General features: G+C 37.4%; 2 protein-coding genes across 6 annotated transcripts in view; one reads left to right on the forward strand and one right to left on the reverse strand.

Moving 5' to 3' along the window:
* Positions 1 to 5,460, forward strand: part of vps13a (vacuolar protein sorting 13 homolog A) — a 47,860-nt gene extending 42,400 nt beyond the window's left edge. For all 5 annotated transcript variants that reach the window (XM_053624431.1, XM_053624428.1, XM_053624432.1 and 2 more), the window contains 7 exons: positions 13 to 58; positions 176 to 299; positions 1,526 to 1,640; positions 4,071 to 4,156; positions 4,271 to 4,394; positions 4,833 to 4,907; positions 5,307 to 5,460. In XM_053624431.1, the coding sequence (XP_053480406.1) occupies positions 13 to 58; positions 176 to 299; positions 1,526 to 1,640; positions 4,071 to 4,156; positions 4,271 to 4,394; positions 4,833 to 4,907; positions 5,307 to 5,354 (618 nt within the window). In that variant the 3' untranslated portion in view covers positions 5,355 to 5,460. The remainder of the gene's footprint in view (positions 1 to 12; positions 59 to 175; positions 300 to 1,525; positions 1,641 to 4,070; positions 4,157 to 4,270; positions 4,395 to 4,832; positions 4,908 to 5,306) is intronic.
* Positions 5,461 to 7,334: 1,874 nt separating this feature from the next.
* gna14a (guanine nucleotide binding protein (G protein), alpha 14a) lies at positions 7,335 to 19,953 on the reverse strand. Its single transcript, XM_053624433.1, has 7 exons — positions 19,493 to 19,953; positions 11,908 to 12,092; positions 11,540 to 11,694; positions 10,337 to 10,465; positions 10,020 to 10,149; positions 9,677 to 9,830; positions 7,335 to 8,661 (listed from the first exon to the last, which is right to left on the reverse strand). Exons 1-7 carry the CDS (start codon positions 19,611 to 19,613, stop codon positions 8,471 to 8,473), a joined length of 1,065 nt encoding a protein of 354 aa, XP_053480408.1. The 5' UTR covers positions 19,614 to 19,953; the 3' UTR covers positions 7,335 to 8,470.
* Positions 19,954 to 23,996: the final 4,043 nt, after the last annotated feature.

Below are 23,996 nucleotides of genomic sequence, written 5' to 3' on the forward strand. Positions count from 1 at the left end.
GTTCCCATTTAGGGTTTTGTGAGTGGTATTACAGGCATCGTTACTAAACCTATCAAAGGTAAGTTAATGTGTAAGACAATGTGTCTTTGTATTTCAGTCAAGTGAAATTCTACATGGATAAATGTGTGTGTGTGTGTGTGTGTGTGTGTGTGTGTGTGTGTGTGTGTGTGTGCAGGTGCTCAGAAGGAGGGAGCAGCAGGTTTCTTTAAGGGTGTAGGCAAAGGTCTTGTAGGAGCCGTGGCCCGACCAACAGGGGGCATCATTGACATGGCGAGCAGCACCTTCCAGGGCATCAAGAGGTGTGTGTGTGTGTGTGTGTGTGTGTTTTTTGTTTTTTTGTTTTTTCTGCTAGACATGGATATATTTTAAATGGGGGGGGGGGGCATTTATATTGCATATTCATTGCAATTCAGTAGGATTTTCAGTGCTTTAAGAAATTCCCCAACCAGGGTAGGATGAAGGCTATCACACGCTTCCTTTGAGACACCTGCCACCTGCAGCTTTGTAAACTGATGTAACATCAGCGGCGTGGCGTAATACACTTGGAGGAAAGCACTATCCGCCCACTATCTGCATGCATGAGCTCACAGACACCCATGAATGGCTAGTGTCACTGAAATTGATAGGGTTTGAGAGAGTATGCCACTCCTCCCGGGCAACGGATGGCTGTGGCATCATCGGGAATTTGAACTCCCGATTTCCGATCAGGTGAACGCTTTTCTTTTGCCCCACTCAGGACCCCCTGGAAAATATTTTTACTAGTGAGGAAGCAAAATGAAAATTCAGCCAACATTGGCGTTAAAACCAGTTTCAAATTTTTTTATTTTTTTCGGATTATTATTGAGTAGAGTCAGACAAATATGGCTCTCGTGTGCACGCTCAGACTTTTAAAGGAATACTTCAGTTGAATTACATAAAGGGTTGTACAAGACCCGTTGCCATAATGTCTTGACACAGATTGACCACATTAGGGGTAAGGCGAAGGAATGTTATTTTTGGATAAATTGTGTCTAATTATGCAGAAGCACGAATATAAAGGAAACGCCGTTTTGTCAACGTGGCCCAGAAATCAAAATCGGCGTTTGAGTTTTTTGTACCTGCCCCTTTACACCCCTTACTGACACCAATATGAAAGTATATGTGGAGATAATATTGTTTTAAATTATAAATTCCATCAACGATTCAGCCTGTACTAGTCGTCATATGTTCAACCAAATAGATGCACTCTAGGATGTACTGTCGCAGCTTGTTAGCAGAAATTCTCCACAATTGAAAAAATGGCTCTCTTCAACTCTATAGTTAGCTCGTTTGCTAAGCTTCGTAAGTAAGTACAAGTACATAAGCACTTTTCATAATATTCATAGGGCTGAAATTTCTACAGCGTTATATTTTAGTTTGTTGTTGTAATTAACATTAAAGCAATTTCCAGTCCATTTTTTTTTTTTTTTTTGCTGAATATTTATCTCTAATATTTAACTAATTACAATTTATTTAATTATATATGCACTGTGTTCTGTGTATTCAGAGCGGCAGAAACATCTCAGGATGTGGAGAGTTTGCGACCGCCGCGATTCATTCACGAGGACGGCGTCATCAGACCGTATAAAGAGAGAGAGGGCATCGGCAGCCAGATGTTACAGGTGACACGTTCACTTCCTACCTACTGTACATGTAAAAACGGTGCGTCCCACACACAGGGTGTGTTCAAGATCTGAACTGTCAGACAAAACCTGATTGCTTAAATATTTACTTAAACGTTAATGTTTTATTATTTTAACATTAATATTTCTTCATCATTTCAATATATACTGTAAGTATATTTGTATTGAATATATTGGTTCGACATTGATCTTGAAAGCACCCTTTACTGCTTTGCTTTGCTGAGATATTGTCTTTGCTGAGTTTTAGCTTTTTTTTTAATAGTATTTATTTGTTTATTTATTTATTTATTTATTTATGTAAGTCTCCTAGATGAGGTAAGGATGAATGCGTCTAGCGTTATCAGGATATTAGGATTACGTTAACATATAAGTGTTTAAAATGATTGGATTTTATAGATTTCTTTTTTTCATTATAAATGAATTTGAAATGTTTTTTTTATAATCGAGAATTTCTTCATTTTGAAATAATTTCTCCGAAATAAAGAACTGAAAGTGACCGGTAATTATATAGTTAATAGTTCGAGTTTTGCCTTTCTGGTTATTAAACGACTTCATTTTGCAAATTCATTGCTAGTACTTGAGATTAGAGGTCGACCGATTGATCGATTAATTGCCATTGTTAACTGATTGCTAGAACTATCCCGGTTGAGTCCGTTGCGAGCAGCTGAGAAGTGTCCACTGTCGGCATACAGCACGAGAGCGGCCTCTAGAGGCCAAATTTTGTTGTGTTATTTGAAGTGTTTTTTCATTTGAAGTGTTCTGTGTGGTTCAGTTTGGATGTATATCTTATTTATTTGAATATTTATTAATAGTTAATTAATAGTTAATATATATTAATATATATATATATTTATTTCATTTTAAAAAGTACAGTACATTTTCATTGTACAGTCAGTACTGTTTCTTTTTGTAATAAAGCTGAGAAATATTTAAGTGTTGTGTAAAAACTATCGTTCCATTAATCGGTTATCAGCAGGTACGGCCAAACTTAGTTATCGGTATCGGTAAAATCCACTATCGGTCGACCTCTACTTGAGAGTTAGTGCAGCTGGTGATGCGCTTCAATTTGATATTTGGTATTTGATGTCTAATGAACCGATCATTATTTCTCCTGTAGTTTAATCTGTCATTTATGCGTAGAAGTATTCGTTTTACATAAGAAGCTGACCTGACTGTAGCTTTCCTCTCTCTTGTCGTGTTCGCAGAAAAGAGTGGCCCTCTCTGCATGGAATAGCACTGACAGTGATGAGGATGAGAATCAGGACAGCTAGTAAAGTTGTGTTGTTAGGCCTGTTAGACAGTCACGCAGGCCGTACAAGTGCCATTAATAATCTGACCGAGTAATATATTCTTTATAGTGAACTAGATGATACATTTATGGTCTATATATGATGTATTATTATTATTTTATTTTTTTAAAACATTATTTGTAGTTTTACTGCATTTAAGATTAAGATTTTATCCTGTTGTTTGTTTGTTTATATATATATATATATATATATATATATATATATATATATATTATCCATCTATTCCTCCTGACCTTCCTCCCTTTTCTGAAATAAAACCACTTCAAAATTCATGTCTCGTCATTTTCCCATGCTGATATCAACATTCCTCATTGTAAAATTCGTGCTGCTAATATTTTTCCCTTGAAGAGTGGGATATTTCTCCTGTACACCAAAGGCAGTCAGTTCACCAAGACAAGTTTGATGTCTTTAATTTTGCACTGGAGCTACTATATAAGAAATGTACCTAACAAATATATAACGTCCAGTTTAGCATCAGACAAACTGCATGTCCACATTGTCACACACTCCTCTCAGTTTTCGTTTCAGTGTAACCAGAGCTAGATGATGATGATGATGATGATTATTATTGTCATCCAAATCTCTTGTAACACCATTTTGCTTTCTAACCTCCTACCTGAACATGATTCTTGTGCTGAGTGAAACCAAAATGTAACCAGGAAGAAAGTGATTCGAGCTTTCGAATGGCCTTTCAATGACACTGTTTTATTATAAATTATTTCAATATAAGTGCTGAAAATCTCAACACGGGTCTGAGACGAGTGTGTGAACCGACCCTGTTTGAAAAGGCAATCATGTCTTTTTTTTTTTGACTGTAGGAACTTTTATTTGCTGGTTTGTGTTTTAAATGTTGATAATGAACGCAGATTCATTATGTGACCCCTTTACATGCATGTTTTGTAAGTGTTTCGTTCTGCATTGTTTGTGTGACATCACACCGTCGTTTACATTCCTCTGCTCTCCACTCCACTTAATCAGTGATCAACACCATGCCTAGTCAATATGTGTTTGGATCGAATGTGTGTGGATTTCTGACATTTCTGTGCTGGACTTGTGGTCATTTACTTCATGTGTAACCACTTTCCTCCTTATATTGTAGAAAATTGAAAATGGACGGTTTGCGAAGTACAGATACTTCGCTCATGCCAAGGTGAACGAGTCAGATTTCCTGATGATCACCAAAAGGTTTGAATAAGTCCATAAATTAAAGCACCTACAGTGCTATTGTATTTATTTATTTGTTTATTTTAAAAAGTATCATTCTAGTTGTATGTCATCCACCACCTCCTCTATCTGCAGGGGCATATTTTTTGTTACCAAGGGCACGTTTGGGCAGTTGACGTGCGAGTGGCAGTATCTGTTTGATGAGTTCACCAAAGATCCCACGATTGTAGAAGACAGAAGACTGCGCATTGAGGCAAAGGTACAGCAGGCCTTCACCCCTTTTCACCAGGACCATGTGGTGTAATTACTGAAGTAATAACGATGATTATTTATCATAATGCTTCAGCCTATTGAGAAAATGAGCTTTATTGTACTTCAGCAATGTTATATTACAAAGCTATATTCATTTAATTTCTTTTAAGTGCTTTTAAAATGCACACACGACGAATGAATTAATGAACTGAAGTCAGGGAACATTTTGTTAGCCAAAAATAATAAAACAAAACACAGTCCAAGTCCTCATTAGCATACAACCTTGTCTTTAGGGAATAAATGATCTATACACAAGCACTATCAGGCATGATCACAGTTTATGAGAATACGTTCTTTTATCTAATTATCAAATGATTAAAGTTACTAAATTTGAAAGTTGTTTAAAAAAAAAAAAAAAAAATGTTGTCGTCTCTCCCCCCCAAAGGAAAGGGTGAAGTCTGTGTTTCATGCCAAAGAGTTTGGGAAGATTATCAACTTCAAGACTCCAGAAATAGCCAAGGTATGATAACAGTTCTGCTCATAAACACACATCCAGCTGTGAGTTCATCAGCTGCATCAGTGAAGAGAAATAAATGGCAAAAGGGGGGAAAAAAGAAACACTGAACACACACTAAATCCAAGCTAGGATTCAAGGAGCTACCTTTTAACACTTAACCATTATTGATTTCTTTCCTGGCTATAAATAAGATCCATTAACGTTTTGTTTCGCGCTGGCGCTTCATGTTACCGTTTGGACTCGCTGAACTGCAGCCAGATTCATTTTATTTTTTATAGAGTGCTTGGTTCAGTCCTCAGTGTGATGTGAAGCTGGACATTTTCAATGGACTGTGACGCTTCAACTTTGTGTAACACTCAATCTAATTTTTTTTTTTTTTTTTTTTTGCTTTATTTTCCACAGTGGGTTCTGACCAAGCTTCAGGATGCCAGGGAAAGCCTTCAGAAATAAGCATTGTGTCTGGAAGCCTTAAGAAAAGCTGACACACTCTCTCTCTCTCTCTCTCTCTCTCTCTCTCTCTCTCTCTCTCTCTCACACACACACACAAACACACACATGTACAGAGAGACTCCCTTATCCTTAGTGTGTGCCTTCACTTATATGCAAAACTACAAAACACAACACTTTATAGGCTGTGCATCAGTCACTGAGAAAAGACTGAAGAGCTACCATCCATTATAGCGACTGTTTAAAAAAAAAAAAAAAAAAAAAGTGTGTGTGCTTGTTTACAGCTTCATTTTTGTCACTGCCTTGTGTGGCTCATTCACGTGCATCACTTTGTATATTGACATAACGGAAGTATGTAATGCCAAAAGCCAATCTGGAAAGCATGCGTGGAATTGCAGGAACAATTTTTTTTTTTTTTAACGTTTTGCTCATCGATAATCATCATCATAACAATAGAAAAATTCTACTCACTGAACTCAGTGTTGCATTCCATCGCTGCCATGATTAAATACTAATCATTTATCTTACAGTTTGTGCATTTTGTCAGAAATCACAGCTGCTCGTTGCTCCGTTAAGGCACATAGTTTTTATTCGTTGAATGGATAAATAACGACCAATATATTTATGTATTTTATCAATTTGTTAAGTAAAAAGCCTAACATATCAGCACGTCAGTCCTCTACAGACGAGTTTATTTTTGTACTCGTGGCTTTTGCATGAAGCCTTTCCTTTGGCCATGAGTGTGTATAATGAACTGTTTACAGCTTCTCCACAGTATTGTACTGTAAATATTCGATGGCTTTGGTACACACTGTACGTACTGTTGATTTCGTTCTCAGCCTTTCTATGCAGCTTGTGCTGATGTACTACTGTTCCACTTCTGTACCTTTAACGCCGAACACAACTCTGAAACGTAATATGCAATAAGAACTCTTATTACCCTTTCAGTGGCGCTAATGTACGATTTGTTTAAGTATCTGTTCGATTATTACAACGGCGTCCTGTCGTATTTTTAAATTGGGTATTCACAATAAAGAAATGTATTTTGAGCAATTATGCTGAATTGTAAAATCAACCATTTTTATTTATTTATTTATTTTTAACTGTTTAAAAGAGCAGGAGTCCATTCCAGAAAGGTGGCTAAAAATATATATATTTTTATAATTTAAAAAAAAAAAAATTTTCTGGGAAATAGATATATAATATTTATGTAAAATTAATAATTAAAATTTTAAATAGATAGATAAAATTATATAGCAGATTTGTAAGTTAAAAGAAGGCAAACATTTTTTTATTTCTTTCCTTCTACAAAAAAAGACAATATTAAGACTACTAAATTAATGTCAGAAATCATACTGTATACTCACAATTGACTTTATTTGTATTGTCAATTTGCTATTATCGAGTTCTTCAATGAATAAAATTGTGCCCATGTCTTGGTTAATTTGCGCTCTCGTTAAAGCCACACTGTGAGATCGTCCACTTGATTTTGCCGTAACGAGAAATTTTTACGTTAAAATCTCGCTGCTATGACGCTTATTTAAAAGGCACCAATAAGAGGATGGCGTAGGATTTCACAAAACAGCTACAAGTATGGTAGTAGCGCTGGCAACACAATATCCTTACTACCTCAAGCCTGTTTTGAAGAATGTTTGTTTACTCAAACTCATTTTCTGGACACTCCCAGATCGCGCTGATCTGATGACGTAAGCAGAGTGAGACGTAAGACGTTTTCTTTAATCATAGGTCTACCGGTAGAGGATCTTCATGAGGTAGTCTGAGATGGGAAACATCGTTATTACGCAGTGCGTTATATAAAATTCAGTCAAGATTTGGTTGACATCGAGTCGTACAGTGTTAACAATTTAAAATCTTGTAAGCCGGTTCGAGTCTGAGCGTTGTATCGTGGATTATTTTCTGTATACAAGAGCAAGACCAGAAACTGTGGGTACAACTGTATTTATTCAAAAATTCCAAATAGAATTTCGATTTCATAACCGGGAATTTTTTATTTATTTATTTATTTTTATCTCATCACAACATGAAAATAAATTGTGCACATTTTCACTACATTTTTGCAAAAAATGGTCCTTCTCAGCTTTTCACATCCTTCTCATTGGCCAGTTATTGACTTGCTGGACACAAGTTTTGTTTAAAACCCTTTAAAACAATCCAAACAGCACCTTTTAAAAAATGCTTTATTAGTTTACAGCAGAGTTAAGGCACAGTTTGAGAGTACAAGGTATTTCTTATTTATTCAGTCTAAGCATAACATTTAGTTTAAATTCAGAGAAGATAAATCTGTGGAAGAAATATCACAAAATACATTAACTACACATTTTATACACCAGGAAGCCTTTACAACTTTCGTCAAAGATGTCGTCAAAGGGAGTAAAGATGGTTTTACTTTCTCAGACATTCTCCAAAGCATTCTTAACAGCATTTAAAGTTTCATCGCGAGAGGAGGAAAACAGTATAGGGTTTCTTTTTCCAAAGGAAAAAAAACAAGTTCTATTTGAAAGAAATTTACATTGTTGTTTAAGCTAAAAATAAATAGCAATAAAGTTGACCTTTCACAATTCGACTTAAGGTAAGTGTAACTAAGTTAAGGCACATTTGAAGGTATTTTCTCCTCACAATTGTTTTTGTGTTTGTGCATATTGCTACAAATGTAAACTTTTTTTATTCTGCACTTCTGTTATTTTGCTCCTTTGTAAGCATTTCTGTACATTCGGAAAATTGTGCCCTTATTTTAGATATTTAAAAAAATAATAAACTTTTAAACATCACGCCCTTTCCCAAAATCACCACTACATTCAGCAACTCAATGCTCAGCAGCTACGTCTGAATTACCTTAGTCTATTTAGTGTGTTACAACCTCAGAAGAAGATCCGAAAAGAGACAAACCATTTCTTCACACTCAGAATAAGGCCACAGTGAAGTGTGATTCCGAATCTCCAATCCCAATTCAGTCCCTGAGTCCTTCCCCTAAACACTTCTGGAGGTTCTTTTTGCCATCCAGAATAAAGACTGGGAGAAAATGTGAAGAAAGGTCTGTCAAAGAAGGTCAAAGAGGAAGAGGTTAAGGCTTAGTTCTGGCTTGAGGCTCAAAACCTGGTTTAGACTAGATTGAAATCTTTCAGATTGCTTCTCAGGATGGTGTCCTTCACTGCGGCGAAGATCAGGCGGATGTTCTCGGTGTCCGTGGCGCACGTGAAGTGAGAGTACACGGTCTTGTCTTTGTCGGGGTTCTGCTCCTGGTACATCTTCAGAATAAACTCCTGCGCTGCTTTAGGGTCACCCTGGGGGCCTTGAGACACAGAAGATAAAACAATGGTAAGTGATAGATACTCTACTTTTGCAAGAAACTGTAGAAGGAATGCTGAGTGCAGAGGTAGAGTAAATAAGCTTACACGAGGAGAAATCGCAAATAGTAGAATATTTAATTAATGTATCTAATACAGAACTATTGTAAGTGCTGTCTTAGATGTTTGTTAGTAAACATCTGCATTAGTGTTTAGTAGGAAATAGTAAATTGTAGAGAAATACTGTATGCCATTAAAGAAAGTAAGATTAAGCAATAGACCACTATCTGCTGGAATATAATACAGATGGATGTCTCGTACTATTCAATGACTTTCTCTTCTGTTTTGGTGTACAAGTTGATAAATATCGAAGTGTATGATATTACCGGACCATTTTCTGTAAACGGTTAACATTGCTGGAGTACAACAGCTACCATATAAACACTAACAGGCACCTTACAATTAGGTTTAGATGTTTGTTTACTGTTTTATAGTTGCAGAAATGATGTATTGCATGCTTGAGACTGAATCCAGAGTTGGCGACTGAAGGTGAAACAATACGTCAATCGTCACATGGGGAAATTTCCACCTATTCATCTTACACTTGCGTGTCAGCTTGCACTTATGTGTTTTTGTACTGTCACAGCCTGGCAGTCAAAGGTTTCTGCCCGCGCATATCGAGAAAACCAATGCGTTGAAATGGGAAAAGTCATAGGAATGTGAAAAAGTCATTTTGCTTCCATTTTGTTCATCTAGTTCAGTTTGGACCCAGCAAATTTTAAAAGCGTGGAACAAACGGATAAAAGGAAGACGTATCGTTCATTAATGTTCTTATTTATTTAGCATTGGAAAACTGCTGTAGTCTAAGAGGACTAAAACACCCCTGGATGTGCCGTTATTGGAAAATTATCCATTTCTGGGTGGTCCTTGAGTTCATCTCATAGCATCCGTTTATATGCATTGAGGCCTTTGTGATCAGTTGTTTTAACATGCAGGGAATCGTTTTTCAGCCCAGATTACCTGTGAACTCTGGAAAGTAAGTGGCGAGGTGGGAATAGACGATCTTCTCCTTCAGAATGTCCGTTTTATTGAGGAAGAGGATGACTGAAGACTGCTGGAACCATGGGTACGTGATGATGGTCTTAAACAGAGCTTTACTCTCCTCCATACGGTTCTGATTAAAAAGTGAATAAAAGAACAAATATCAGCCCTGGTGATCACACCACTATTCAATTCATCTGTGTTTAAATTCCAGACAACGTATCGACACTCTACAGCTAAGTTACAAATATTTTTGGGGGGGATTTTTGGATGGGAAGATACATTAGTTATGGTGAAGGAATGAGGCTATGGAGCAACTGACCTCATTGTCGCACTCAACGAGGACTTGGTCGTATTCGCTCAATGCCACTAAGAAGATAATGGAGGTCACGTTCTCAAAGCAGTGGATCCACTTCCTGCGCTCGGACCTCTGTCCTCCCACATCCACCATCCTAGCGATTGTCATGGATAACACAGGGTCAAATTGGTCAAATGTAGATTTCACAAATTTGGAAGCGTCACTAGATACTTTAGTATAACTGTAATGCTATAATCCTGTCTAGTGGTTGGACATTCATGAAATGATCGTCATTTGATAGGAGGGCAGTCCAAATATAACAGAAAAACAGCCGCTCACACCTGAAGATGACGTTTTCCAGGTCAAACGGGTACTCGATGATACCAGTGGTGGGCACTCGTACCCTCAGGATGTCTTGCTCAGTGGGCAAATATGCTGGATCAGCAATGCGTTCCAGATCACTCAGGTAACTGTAGCACAAGAGGCAAAAAGAAACACCTAGGCAAAAGTCACCTGCTATTGTCACCTGCTTGCTAGTTAGCCAGTTACAAATCCATTTTCAGCGAGACGCATGAAGCCAGCCAGGTTCTATATCAAGGGGCGAGTCCATTTAAAACTCTCCATCACATGCCTGTCACCTGACTGACCCCAACCTGCATTTTGCAGGTGGTGAGCCCACAAGATGGCTCTATTTTGGCCTGAGGCCAACTGGGTTTTGTGGGTGGCCCGTACGCTGTTAATAGAGATGGGTCCTGTTACCCCTAATCTGGGCAAGGTTCACTTTTTTTTTTTTTTAAACCTTCCATGGAAGTCCTTGGGATTGCTCTTTATCTGACTTCTCCCCTCAGATCTGTTCACCAAGGGTGGCCCTGCTGGGAGCATTGAGCTACTGGTGAAATAACCTTGAGGTTCACCAAAATACTCAATCCTCTTCACCATGACACGGTCTTACTTCATAAAAGGAACACATGAAGCTCTTTTTAGACCGGACTATATAGTAAATATATGGGTTTTTAATATTATAGTCACATCTTTGCATTTACACGCAGGAGCTCCACTTGCCTTGACTCACCACTACTGGACATTCCTAATAACCAGAGTTATAGCTACAGGACAAGCAACGCAGGCATATGCTAGGGGCCCTGAATTTTGAGGAGGCACCCTAAAGAAACACCCTTAAACAGGACCCCATCTCACTAGTTCAGAAATGAAGAGACCTAATAAAAAAAAAAAACAAAAGAATAAGAAAAGCGAAGCAGAACTGTAGTAAGAGGTGGAGATGATCTAATAATGAAATAATTATTGGTGACAACTGTAGGTTAAGCCAGAAAATAATGTAATGCGTGCCCAACATCATTTTGGCAAGCAAGCGGCTAGCTAGGAGTTGGTGCTCTTAATAAATGCATTTAGGTAACACGATGTCATGGCCCTGACATTTAACTAGCACCTTTTGTGGAATTATAAGGAATAACAGCAATGTAATCAATCAATCAACTGAGACAACAGGAGAAAAAATGAACTATAATATTTAATATATGACTGACTATTTGGCAGAGTCAGTTAGCTGGTATTCCCGACGGCGGTCGTAACATTCAATGATGCCTGGGTCCTTCCACAGGCAGCGGATGGCTTCCACGTAGCTTTCCTCCAACTCCATCATCTTATCAACATCCACCTCGATCAGCAAATCAGCATGGGGCTGCAATCACACACACATGTATCCAATCAAAATTCAGGAAAAATTACCAGGAGACCAATCAAAGTATATGGACAAAAACTGAGTGGCCTATCAGGGAGGGGGTTTGGGGAGATTAAAAAAAGAAACGTCATCAACATATAACAGCCGAGTGTGTGTGTGTGTGTGTGTGTGTGTGTGTGTGTGTGTGTGTGTGTGTGAGAATGGGTGTGTAACCTGGTTGTCGGCACTGCCCAGTGATATTGACAGCGTCTCCATAGCTCTGATCATGGACTGCATGGCCGTGATGATGTTCTGGAACACCAGCTTCGTGAAAGTTTTCCTGTCTTCCTCAGTGTAGCCGGCGCCATGAATGATGCGCATCTGTTTAATAAAGGTACTCTTCCCGCTCTCACCAGTACCTGAGGTTGAGACAGAGTGATGGACAAACATGAGACTGATCCTTTGCTTTATTGGGTTGTAATCATAAAGACAGTCCTGTAGCAATAATCTTTTTTTTTGTCTTCTCTTATACACCTGTGTACTGTAACGATCTATAACGTCACTATCCTATTATCCGTTGTCGCCCAGAAGAGGACGGGTTCCCTTTTTAATCTGGCTCCTCTTAAGGTTTCTCCCACATGCCATCTCAGGAAGATTTACCCAGACACTGTCTCCTCTGGCTTGTTCGTTAAGTAACTAAATTTACATCTGGTATTCTGTAAAGCTCCTTTGGGACAATGTCTATTGTTAAAATCATTATACACATAAAACTGAATTGTAGTTTGGCAACTGTGAATGTACAGGAGACGTGAACTTGGCCGCTTGCGGATGCTTTGTACTGCAAACAATTTTGTGAACTGGTGTGACCTTGCAGTGGCTCAAATCGCTTCTGTAGCTTCTACACCAAAAAAACCCAACAATTTTTAATGTGAATTGTCCTGATGGTTACCATTAACCATTTCTATCTATAATGATTTTAATGCTCTAATAACGTAACAGAGAGTTGAGTAACCGATGAATGCAGTGAAGAGGAGAAGAAGAAACCGATAGAAGAGACATGCACTGTGAATGTCTTGTTTAAAGAGAAGGCCCGTTTGGACATCTATCTTTCCTCTGGCTGTAAACACTGTCTTTTACTGCAGACATCAAACCACAACTATGCAGCTGCAGCCATAAAACATCCATCACGAAGTGGGAGGACTTCTGGAAGCTTCTACAGTTTTTTGTGGTGTTGTCACTGCGCTAGTCTGTTTCCATAAGACTGGAGGTCGACTTCTTTCTCAGATCTCAACCAATAATCAGTGGTCCATTTCTGAATGGAAAGATGCTTCTGTTAAATCTGGTCACTTCTACAGATGTGGACAGATTGAGTTTTGACTGGTTGGCTGTTTTCTCCGTCTAACGTTCTGGGGCATCACAGAGACTTGAGCAGTACAAATATGATCAGATGTTTTAATGACAATGAAAAAGTACAGATGACCAAGTCATTTACAACAAGTAAACACTAACATTTATCTGTTCATGTTAAATTCATGTAATGGTTAGCTATTTTACTGACTAAATACACTGATAAAAAGCAGGGCTAAGGCATTTCTAGCCAACAAACTGTTCTACAACCACACCTATTTACATATTTTTTTTATTTATTTTTTTAAACCCAGCGATGTCCTATCTCATTTTCTCTCTTGTTCTCTTTCACACATGCATAATAAATTAATGAGTCCAAACTTTCAAAATGACAAACATGACCATAAGGTGCGTTCCCTGTACCAGTGGTTCTCAAACTGGGGGCCACAGCCCCCTGGGGGGTCTCCAGATGGAGCTGGGAGGGGCCTAGAAATATATTTTTTTTCATTAATTGTCAACCTTTGAACTATGATGTACATAAAAAATTAGAAATATTAATAAATGAACTCAATTATACACAGCACGTTAAGCTGAAACGTCACCAAGCAGAGACATCCGTTGATACACTAGTGCACCGTAGTGTCAGCCACACGCCTAAACCTAAAACTACTTGAAATGGATAGGTTTTTAGATAGAGAACATAGTCTCTTATCTGAGAAAGTTAAGTTAATACAGAACGACTCTAGGGGGCCACGAAGGTACAAGGAGGGCCTCGTGCTGAAAAAGTTTGAGAACCGCTGCCATACACACAGGTTCTCATGAATGTTTGAATTTTTACATTTGCATAACATCCTAATTTTTAAACAGCTGGAATTGAACACTAGAATGATTCATGATTCATTCAGAATCTAAACTGTAACGTCTACAAAATGGGTGATATTCTCTATGTACACACGACCAGCCTGTGCTATTTGTTAAACAAATTGGTTGTAGGTGTGTGTGTGTGTGTGTGTGTGTGTGTGTGTGCGCACATGTGGGCTTTACTGGAAGTAGTTTTACAAAGGAGCACAACCAACAAAGGTATAAGAAAAGTGCATTAAATGAATCACAGTAACAGTTCATACATACTTTAACCGTATAAACTATATATATATATATATATATATATATATATATATATATTTTTTTTTTTAACTCATTTCTCCAGAAGGCAGATTCAGCTTGTTAACCTCCCATGCAGTGATACAAAGTGGTGTCATTTGAAATTGAAATCTCTTCAGGTGGCCTTCGTCCTTGCACTCCTGTCCTTTGCATGAATTAGCATCTTACGAATTTCCAAGTGACGTCGGAACGTTTAGGACAAATGAAAATGACCAGATTTGAATGAGTCCGACTTTTAGCGTCCAGGTCCAAGTGTCGTCGCAATGTGAGTTACATAACAGCAGGTTGTTAAGCAGTTTAATGCATTACGACATCCTGAACCTAAAGATTTTCGAGATTTCGGGTAGATTTGGTGCCGTTTGTGTCACACTGATATTACGTTTCAAAATAAAGTCTGTACATTTAAGTAAAGCTAAAAGACATTTTAAACATGGGGAAAGTGTCTTTCACAACAACTCGTGCATTTTTCAGATAAATACTTTTTTTTTTTTTGTCCGTCCCAGCACAGTATAACTCCACTTTCGTGAAATATGATCGTTAAAATGCTATTTTTTACAAAATCTTGAATTAGTGTTGAATTAGTGTGTGAATACATTACACATCCTTTTCCACAACTGGTTTATGATAGGTTATTAAACAATGTGCATTCATGCAACCCAGTTTCCTGGACATATTCACCACTGTGACATATTTTGAAAATTCCATAAGTCACATTTTCAATGATCTTGTGACTGATGAGGTCAGAGTACAACCCTGTTACCCAAATTATATCCTGGAAGTAAATCATTAATTAAAATTTTTAAAATCATACCGTTATCATGTCATTATCATAGATGATGGTTGACTATATTTCATGTATTTGCTAATTCTCTGTTACTTTCAGCCTTATTAGTGCAAAATCTGAATAAAGGAACCTTGCGAAAGTAAAATGTTAGTTAAATACATGTTTTTTTTTTTAATTCAGTGTTTAAAAATGATTTTGAAAAGAAATTTATGAGTTACAAAGGTTAAATTGTACTGCGATCATGGAATCACTCAGATCCTTTCGTGAATCGCCAGCAAGTGTTTCCTGTTTAAAAAAATTTATGACTTTTGATGCTGCCACTATAAATTGAGTTGGCAATTTATACTATTATGTATGGCTAGTTTAATACAGCTAACAACCTGGGTTTGGTTACAGCACTGTCTACTGAATATATCATAAATTCTTAACAATGGCATGTATATTATATTCACGTATAGTGCTTGATCTTTCTATATATTTCAGATTTGGCAAAAAAAAAAAAAAAAAAAAAAAAAGTCTTTCTGCCATCACATAAATTATAAAAAAATTTTAAACTCATCATTTTTTTTTTTTTTTTTTTTTTTTTGAAGTGAATTAACTGCACAAAAAGGTGGGCTGTATAAAAATAAAATCCCAGTTGAAGTAGAATGTAGAGTCAGATATATGAATATGAATAAATTTGACTGTAAAATGTGTTACCTTCATGAGCCTGAAGTAAAACCATGTATTTAACTCGGGTGGAACTTAGACTGAAACTCCTTTAGACCAATGTGCGACAGAGTTCTCAAATCCGATCGATTGATCAGAAGGAATTCGTATCATTCTCGATAACAGCAGCTCTGAAAGTCGTACTGGTTCTAAGACAAATCACAGGATTTATATTCATGTGCTTGTTCTAATATATTAATGGTTTTTATAGTAACCGCAAATTCACGGGGACTTGTATTCTGGACAATCTACATAATAAACAGACTTTTAAAATGTATAATCATTGATTTGATCACACTTGTATGCTGTATGTTTTCCACCACAGTCGAGTCCTCTGTTTGTTTGTCTGTTGTTTTTTGTCTTAATTTCAAGAGAGAGAGGGGAAAAAAAAAAAACAAAGAATGGTGAGGCAACAACTGTTTATAGCTGCTATAACGTAAGTGATAACAGGAACTAACTTGTCTCGTGGGTGTTCCACAACATTAAAAGTAACTATAAATGGGTAAAACGTATGACGCTTCATTCATTTATACATTAAAAGTTGGCCAACTGCTGTGGTACCACAGGCTTAAAGATGAGTTTTAATCTCTTACAGTACATGCTAGCATTTAGCTGAACAGTTGAAGGTTAGACGACATGCTAAAGGGCCCAGTGTTGGATTCTCTGCAATCCTGAGACTCAAACTTCCGATCAGTAGCTGCGAAACATAACAGACTTCTGACGTAGTACTGATAATCTCTTCTTCCATATAGTTTGTGGGTGGAAATGAAATGCAATGCGAAGTCTTGATTTAACAGATATGTATACCTTTCCTGCGTTCATTTTTAGCTCCCTTACCATCTTCCTAACCGTGCAAAAGAAGTTAGATGTACATGGCCTCTTCTGTTGATAAATTTATTGTTTTCAAATAAATTCTCACGTAGGTCCACCAAATAATCCCAAATATAATCTAGAACAGTAGTTCTTAAAGTGGGGGCTGTGATCTTTCTTCTGTTTTTTTTTTTTTTTTATTATTATTATTATTATTTAGTGGTGGAAATCACAACCCACCGTTATCAAAGTATATTTATTCTTGAGTTCTTATAGTTATTAGCCTGGTTGACTGCTCATTTGATTTGAATTGTGTTCAATCCCAACCACAACAAAACGTCATGCTGTATATACAGTAAATAATGTCAATTTGGACTTCATGTCATGCCAGTGGAAAGTTCAGGCATATCACTCCAATAAAAAGACAAAATATTACTGTACACATCTAAACAATGTTCGTGAACTATATCGATCCGTAGAATTTATTTTACAGTTAAATGGATCCTGGAAAACGTTTGAGAATCTAAATCATTTTGTCAGATTTTACTGAAATAAGTCCTGATGTTTTGAGACTGATGCTGTATAAGTACTCTTACATGATTTAAATGACTTTCATCCATGTTGCACCATATATCTGGTTTACATGTTCGTGTCCCTCATCTCATTCTACTCCTAGCTGTACCTGTGAGTATTTTCAAGCACAAGGTTTCTTGGGTAGAGCTGGTCTCTTGGGAAGAGCCGGTGTGGTCAGTTAGCGGTATAATGAATCTATAGAGACGTTAATCAGACTTCCACGCTGTGAGCTTCACACACTCAACTGCACTGCTGATTTGCTCATTCTCATATACAGTAGGAGAATCGTTTCCTTTAATCTACACTACTCTACTACACACGGGTTCGTCATAAGCATCAGAGTTAAGGAAGATATGAAACGAATATAAACTATTATTTCTTTTATAGTGTGGTCTCTTGGCCATGTGTTTGTATGGGGCGGTAACGTTTCATTGAAATGAACTGAAAGACCGACAGATGATGGAGAAGAACGAGAAATATAGCTGTGTGTGTGGTTTGTGCTGCGTGCTCTTGAGGAAATTCGGCTTCGAGTTCATTCACCTGAGGGCGTTGTGCTTTGCATGCTTTTGCATAGCTGCAGCAGTCATGGTGGCCGTGCAGCCATAAACTAGAGTTCCCCAAACCATGCTACAGTAACTAAAGCCACAGCTCTCACACAGCGTAGGAGTAGGTACATGCCGTTAAGCATTGTGAGAGACTGATCATTACACTGACCCCAGATCAGCACGAAAGGTCAATGTCAAGACAGGAAAGTCCCTAAGCTATGCACATGTACAATGGTAACAGCTATGCTACAATGTTAATTGAAATGCATGGGGGCAGAAATCTTCTGTACAGCATAAAATACCAACCAACCAACCCCCCACCCCCAAATACAGACCTCAAGGATCTTTGGGAAGATCTTTGTACATGCTCAAACCCTGATTAAACATTTTCTTGGAGTAATCACTGATCTGTTTACGAATTACGAACTGGCGATCATTAGATAGACTGGAAGTTAACATTGGATAAGGTATTACTGTGTAATTATTGAAAAATTGTTATTTTAATTGATCTACAGATCAAATTTGAATACATATTGAATAAATGTTGCATCACGCGTTCTTAATGGATTTGAGGATCCATCATGTGGATCTTGACTAGGTCATGCTGACGTCATTCATCATCTGGTCCAGTGGGGTATTTTGAATGTGTACGACAAACGTCTTAAACACAAACACAGGACGCGACGTGTTTTTAAGTATGTTGCCATTGCTCATTTGATGTTTCATATAAACGTATGCATACATATAGTTCTGATCTCTGTGTGCTGGGAAACTCAGGCTGATACACGGAGTTCGGAAAGTCTATCGGTAACTTACCGGTGAGATCGGTGCAACCGTGTACATTGACTGATAGATTTGTCTTTAGGTAGTATGATGTGCATTGGTTTTCAGGTTTAAACAAATGAAAATAAGTGTTCACCCCAGTTTCTTAAGTGAGGAGACCTGCCTCAGATGTAACAAAACAAACACTGCATGTCCGTAATGTGCTTTAAAAAACGAAATAAAACTGAAACGTCACGTTAAGGTCACATGCGAATAAATTTACTAAGTGAATTTGTAAATGCTTCACGCACACGCAATTTCATGAACCGTGAAACGCACTGAAATTCACGTGAAATTCACACGCGTTGGTTTTACACGCTTCATGTATTGTCATGTGGTTCCATTTATCAGAAGTAACTTGCTCACAGGAACCATTCTTCACGGTTATTGCAGATTGTTTGTACGATTAATATCTTGAGTTCACACACAGTTTCAGGGCATGTCGTGTTAAAAATTGGTACTCCCACCCCCCTCCTCCCCCTCAATTCCCCCGAACATATGATTACACATTACTTAGCTGTTTTATCATGCGGAAAACATGACCTGGATCAATATGACATTTTAACTTCTTTTTTTTTTTTAAACCTTGGGTTTATTGGTGGACGTAAAAGTCACGTTCAGTGGAGAAATGAGACGTCTACAGCTGTTGGCTCTTCTGTAGCCCATAGTCTCACACCTTTTCCCATAAAGGTAGCTTACTTGTTGCTAGTGTGGTATCTTCAAGGCTACATCTTTTCCCCGCTTTGATGTGTAGGAACCTCACCTACGAAGGTGCATTTAATCCGCTTTTTTATTTGAAATGTAAAGCTTTAAAGATACACCCGTGGTTTTTAAGGTTGATTTATCTACCTGAACTTGTTAGGAACACTATTTCCATGTGAAAGATACATACTGAAGGTACAACTGTTGTAGTCTTGATGGTATCACACCAGCAATGAGGAAAACTACAGTGTGCACTTTACAATCATCTTTATCAGACCTTTCTTTCTATCTAAAACCTGGTCAAATCTGCTCGTATGGCTTTATTATGAATGTATAATGATTAGCTGGAGGTGATATGATGGCTTACCCAGCAGCAGGAGCTTGAGCTCTCTCCTGGAGTCATTCTTATCACGCCGGAGCTGCTTGTCGATCTCCTGATTGATCCTCCTGCGCTCCTTCTCCTCCGCGGACAAACAACACCCCGCCATCACTTCTCACTCTCTCTAAACACACTTTTCTCCCTTCTCTCTCTCTCTCTCTCTCGCTCTCTCTATCTCTCTCTCACACACACACACGTATTTTCACTTCAAAAAAGACAGGTACTAAACGCTTCTTTCTTTCCCTCCACTGACTTGCCTTTGTTGTTGCTCCAGTCCAGGCTGCGGCTACTGGAGTCTAAATACAGCCTATAACGTAAAAAAGTTCCTTTATTATTTGCTTCGCTTTTTCATGTTCTTCTAGCATCCTACTTAGTTCTTGGCTAGTCTCCGTGTCCCTGTGCCCAGAAGACAAGACTTTAAGGAGGACAAGTGTAGGGTAGTAGTTAGCGCATGCTCAACAAGACTGAAATGACAGCAGGGGCTTATTTGCATATTCATGACCTCATCTGGGCTTATTTGCATATGGGAACAGTTTATGTAGCCTATAGGAGGTTTTCTGAAGAGAAGGAAAGAGGAAAGGCTTCAAGTCGAGGTTTTTGTTGCTTCAATAATTTGTATCTTTTTATTATTTCTTTTTTTTTTTTTTTTTTTTTTTATAAAGATGTATGGCAATTCTAAGGCGCTTAGTTCCCTAACATTTCCTTAGTATTGTGAGTGTTTGTATAATAATAATAATAATAATAATAATAATAATAATAGTGGTTAGCATGTTTGCCTTGCACTTCTGGGGTTGGGGATTCAAATCCCAACTCCGCCCTGTGTGCACTGAGTTTGCATTTTCTCCGGGGGTTTCCTCCGGGTAGTCTGGTTTCCTCCTCCAGTCCAAAGACATGCATTCTAGGCTGATTGGCATCACTAAATTGTTCGTATCGTGCGAATGGGTGTGTGAATGTGTGTACGATTGTGCCCTGCAATGGGTTGGCACCCTGTCCAGAGTGTCCCCCTGCCCTGTGCCCTGTCTTCCCTGGGATAAGTTCCACCAGGCTCCCTGTATAGGATAAGTGGTATATAATAATAATAATAATAATAATAATAGTGGTTAGCACGTTTACCTCGCATCTATAGGGTTGGGGGTTTGAATCCTGGCTCCATCCTGGGTGCACGGAGTTTGCATGGGTTGCCACCCCGTCCTGGTTGTGCCCTGCCCTGTAGTTTACTGGGAGAGGCTCCAGGCTCCCTTGTGGCCATGTGTAGGATAAGCGGTGTGGAAAATGGATGGCTGGATTGATGTTCTTTTTTTTGAGTACTGCCTATATAACCTAAATATTTAAGTTCTATGACCAGATATTATACATGAGTTAAAATTTCAATCCCATTGGTTTTCTGGCTTTTTTTTTTTTTAGGTCAATTGTATCACCGTTTACAATGTATAATGGATTTATAAACTTTTTTTATTATTTGTATTGAATATTTAAACAATAAAACACATGGTGGCAAGAGGTTAAAATAATTAACAACTGGGTGGTGCGACGTGGCCTGATGTGAAGGAGAGTTGCTCCTACCACACCAAAGTTGATTATTTTCCTATAACAGTACGTTCCAAATTGTTTTGTTCCTCTTATACAACTTATCTGCCAACAATTACAGCATCTATTTTAATAATGAACGACATAATATATTTTAACTGTTTATAGATACCTTTAATTTTGTGGGACATCTGCGAAACAACTTAGTTCCTATTATGACTTATGTTCAGCAGCTATAAACAGTCATTCCCTGTGTGTTTTTATTGGTTAAATTGGAAAATGTACAGTTGCAATCAAAATTATTCAACCCCCATTGCAAATCATGTTTACTGTCAAAATTTTCAGACTTTCAGCTGTTTGTAATTAATAATTTTTTTAAGCAATTGAAATAGTTCACCACAATGAATGCTTCTTCAATTGTGTCAAAGTAAGCCCCACCTCCTTTTACTTGATTGGCTGACTCAAATAAACGGACACTGCAATACTGCACAGGTCTTTACGGTCAACATATAAAGCAACCATACATTTTATTATTATTATTATTCCATAGGAATTATTCCACAGGAATAATAATACCACTAAATGCTTTTTCCACATTCTTTTAAGAAAGAAAGAACTAAACATCTGAGTTAGTATTCAACATGTGACTGGTAAAAGTTATTGTATCATTAAATATAATAGCCAATCATGTTTCGGTATGCAAACTCAGGCCACGGAACACTAGTTATTCAAAGGTCAGGGGCGGGGTTTTTTCAATCTACATATTCATGGGATCTGTATTTGTTAATGAGGGAGTAGGCAATTCTCCTTTTTGGTGGACCAGGCACATCAAGCAAGTATTTAAACAGTGTTGGGGGGGAGGGGGGGTGCAGAATATTTAACTTTTTAAAACAAGTTTTGGATGGCTCTTTGGCCTAATGGTATGCAAATCAGGAAGAGTGTGGAAAGTTACTGAGGAAAGTAGTAGCACCAGGAGGTTTTTTGTTTTTTTGATGGGGCTCTTAGCTGTTGGAAGGCAGGGGTCTGGTCTAAGAGACGCTGCAGTTATCAGACTAATGGAAGTATTTTTTTTTCTGAGCTTAATCATGTTGTTAGGACCACAAAATTATCCTATTCAATATTATGTTGCGAATGTAAAATAATGCACATAATACCAAAACAGTGCCCTACTCCTTATTTCATACAAATGTGCAATTTCTTTATCCTCTAGATTATACCATACATTCACAATGTTGTATTATAGGTATCTGTGCCTACTGGGTCAATCATTTGGACACAAAATGATACATATTCTCTTTTGTCCTTTTGGACTTGGCTAATATGGTAAAAAAAATATATATATATATATATAATAGTAATAATGCACCATATAGTTAATAAGGTGTAGTTTTGCACATTTTAGCGATGTCTTCTAGAAAATGCACATAGAGATGGCTTTTATAAATTCAACTAGAACTACTGGTCACAGTATTTTCTGAAAAACCACTCAAGTCTCTTGGAGAGGTTTTCCTTCGAAAGAATTATTTGACGTTGACAAGTGTGTATTTCAATATTGTACAAAAATTTTTATACATTCATACTTCTTTTACAAACGCTTGTGTAAAATCTTATGTCTCCAGAAACAAATCAGAGGGACAGGGCCATGCTGCCTTGTTGACTGTATTCAAAACATCAAGGCCCAGATTTGCAACTGCTTTTCAAGTGAAAGTATGCTTTCTTCGTTGCGAATAAGCCAACGTAAGAAAGCACGGCACCTCATTTCCATGTTAGAAAATCAGGGCGTAAGTTTGCCTCTGAAATTTAAAGGAAAGCTTGTGTAGGCCTGATAATATGATAAATAAAATGAAACACTAATATTGTAACACTAGAAAACACTAATACTAATATAAGTACTAATATATGTACTAATCTAATATATACCACTGTATTAAATATAAAGTACCTTGGGTGTGTAGTTCACATACAGTTTGGTTTACCATTATTTAATAAGAAATATACATATTTGGAGAAAGTAGTTGATCCAGTTTGATTTTTAGAAATTAAGTGGTATAGTCAGGGGTATTAAGTGATTATATATAGAATAATGCTACATTTCCTATTACTATATTTCTATAGTGTCTTTCCCAATACTCAAGGTCTTTGGTGGAAACACCTACAGCATTTGATTATTTAAATGAACACGATCCTGAAATGATTCATTAACTCTGAATAAACTAAATGGGAGAAATACATCTGGGGTGGCATGGATTACTTCAAGCATACCCATGCCACCCCAAATGTGCTACCAATATAGTCACACCCCTGATTAGATTTGAATTGTTATTTTCTGTCAACCTTTGAATGTGCTTCAACCACAATATATCTCAAACTTCCTGTCTCTCCAAAGGTGAAAGATATTTATTAATTATTCTAATGTATATATGTCAAACTGTTATGGGCATATACTCAAAAATGGCTTTTTATATTGTTTTTCAATTTGAGGACATAAAATCGTTTGATTGAAGTCTACAGTTATTCTAATGACTACATGCTTCATTCACAAATGTAAATAGAGTAATAAATGTCCTGTTTTTGTCTTCTTTTAAGGAGTATTTATCTGATTTTGGATTTCTACATAACAGATATACCTTAATAATACTGACGGTGTACAATGGCCTTGCTTTATTTTCCATCCACCTCCCTTTATTTATTTATTCATATATTTTTAAAAATATACAAGTCCTTCAATGTTCAGTCATAAACCGTATGGCTGTATTCAGTGAGGGGAGATGCGGTTCCACTTCTCTCCGGTAGAGGCCGCCACTGGAGCTTTATTTATTTATTTTATTTTATTTTATTGGTTCTTGAATGTCCGTTAGTGATAGTTCCGTCAGCTATAAGCTCCTGGTTTTGCTGTTATCTCAACGTGGCTATATCTCGCTTGTTGTTTGCGAATTAAATCTAAAAATAAAAAATAAAAAGAAAG

Source organism: Ictalurus furcatus, chromosome 5 (genome assembly GCF_023375685.1).
Source record: "Ictalurus furcatus strain D&B chromosome 5, Billie_1.0, whole genome shotgun sequence".
NCBI classification, from domain to species: domain Eukaryota; kingdom Metazoa; phylum Chordata; class Actinopteri; order Siluriformes; family Ictaluridae; genus Ictalurus; species Ictalurus furcatus.

Excerpts from the sequence above, each read along its gene's own strand:
- gna14a (XM_053624433.1), bottom strand. The coding sequence starts at position 19,613 with ATGGCGGGGTGTTGTTTGTCCGCGGAGGAGAAGGAGCGCAGGAGGATC. Across the intron at positions 12,093-19,492 it reads GCTCAAGCTCCTGCTGCTGG|GTACTGGTGAGAGCGGGAAG; the intron begins GTAAGCCATCAT and ends TCTCAACCTCAG. Across the intron at positions 10,150-10,336 it reads CTGGAAAACGTCATCTTCAG|GATGGTGGATGTGGGAGGAC; the intron begins GTGTGAGCGGCT and ends GACAATCGCTAG.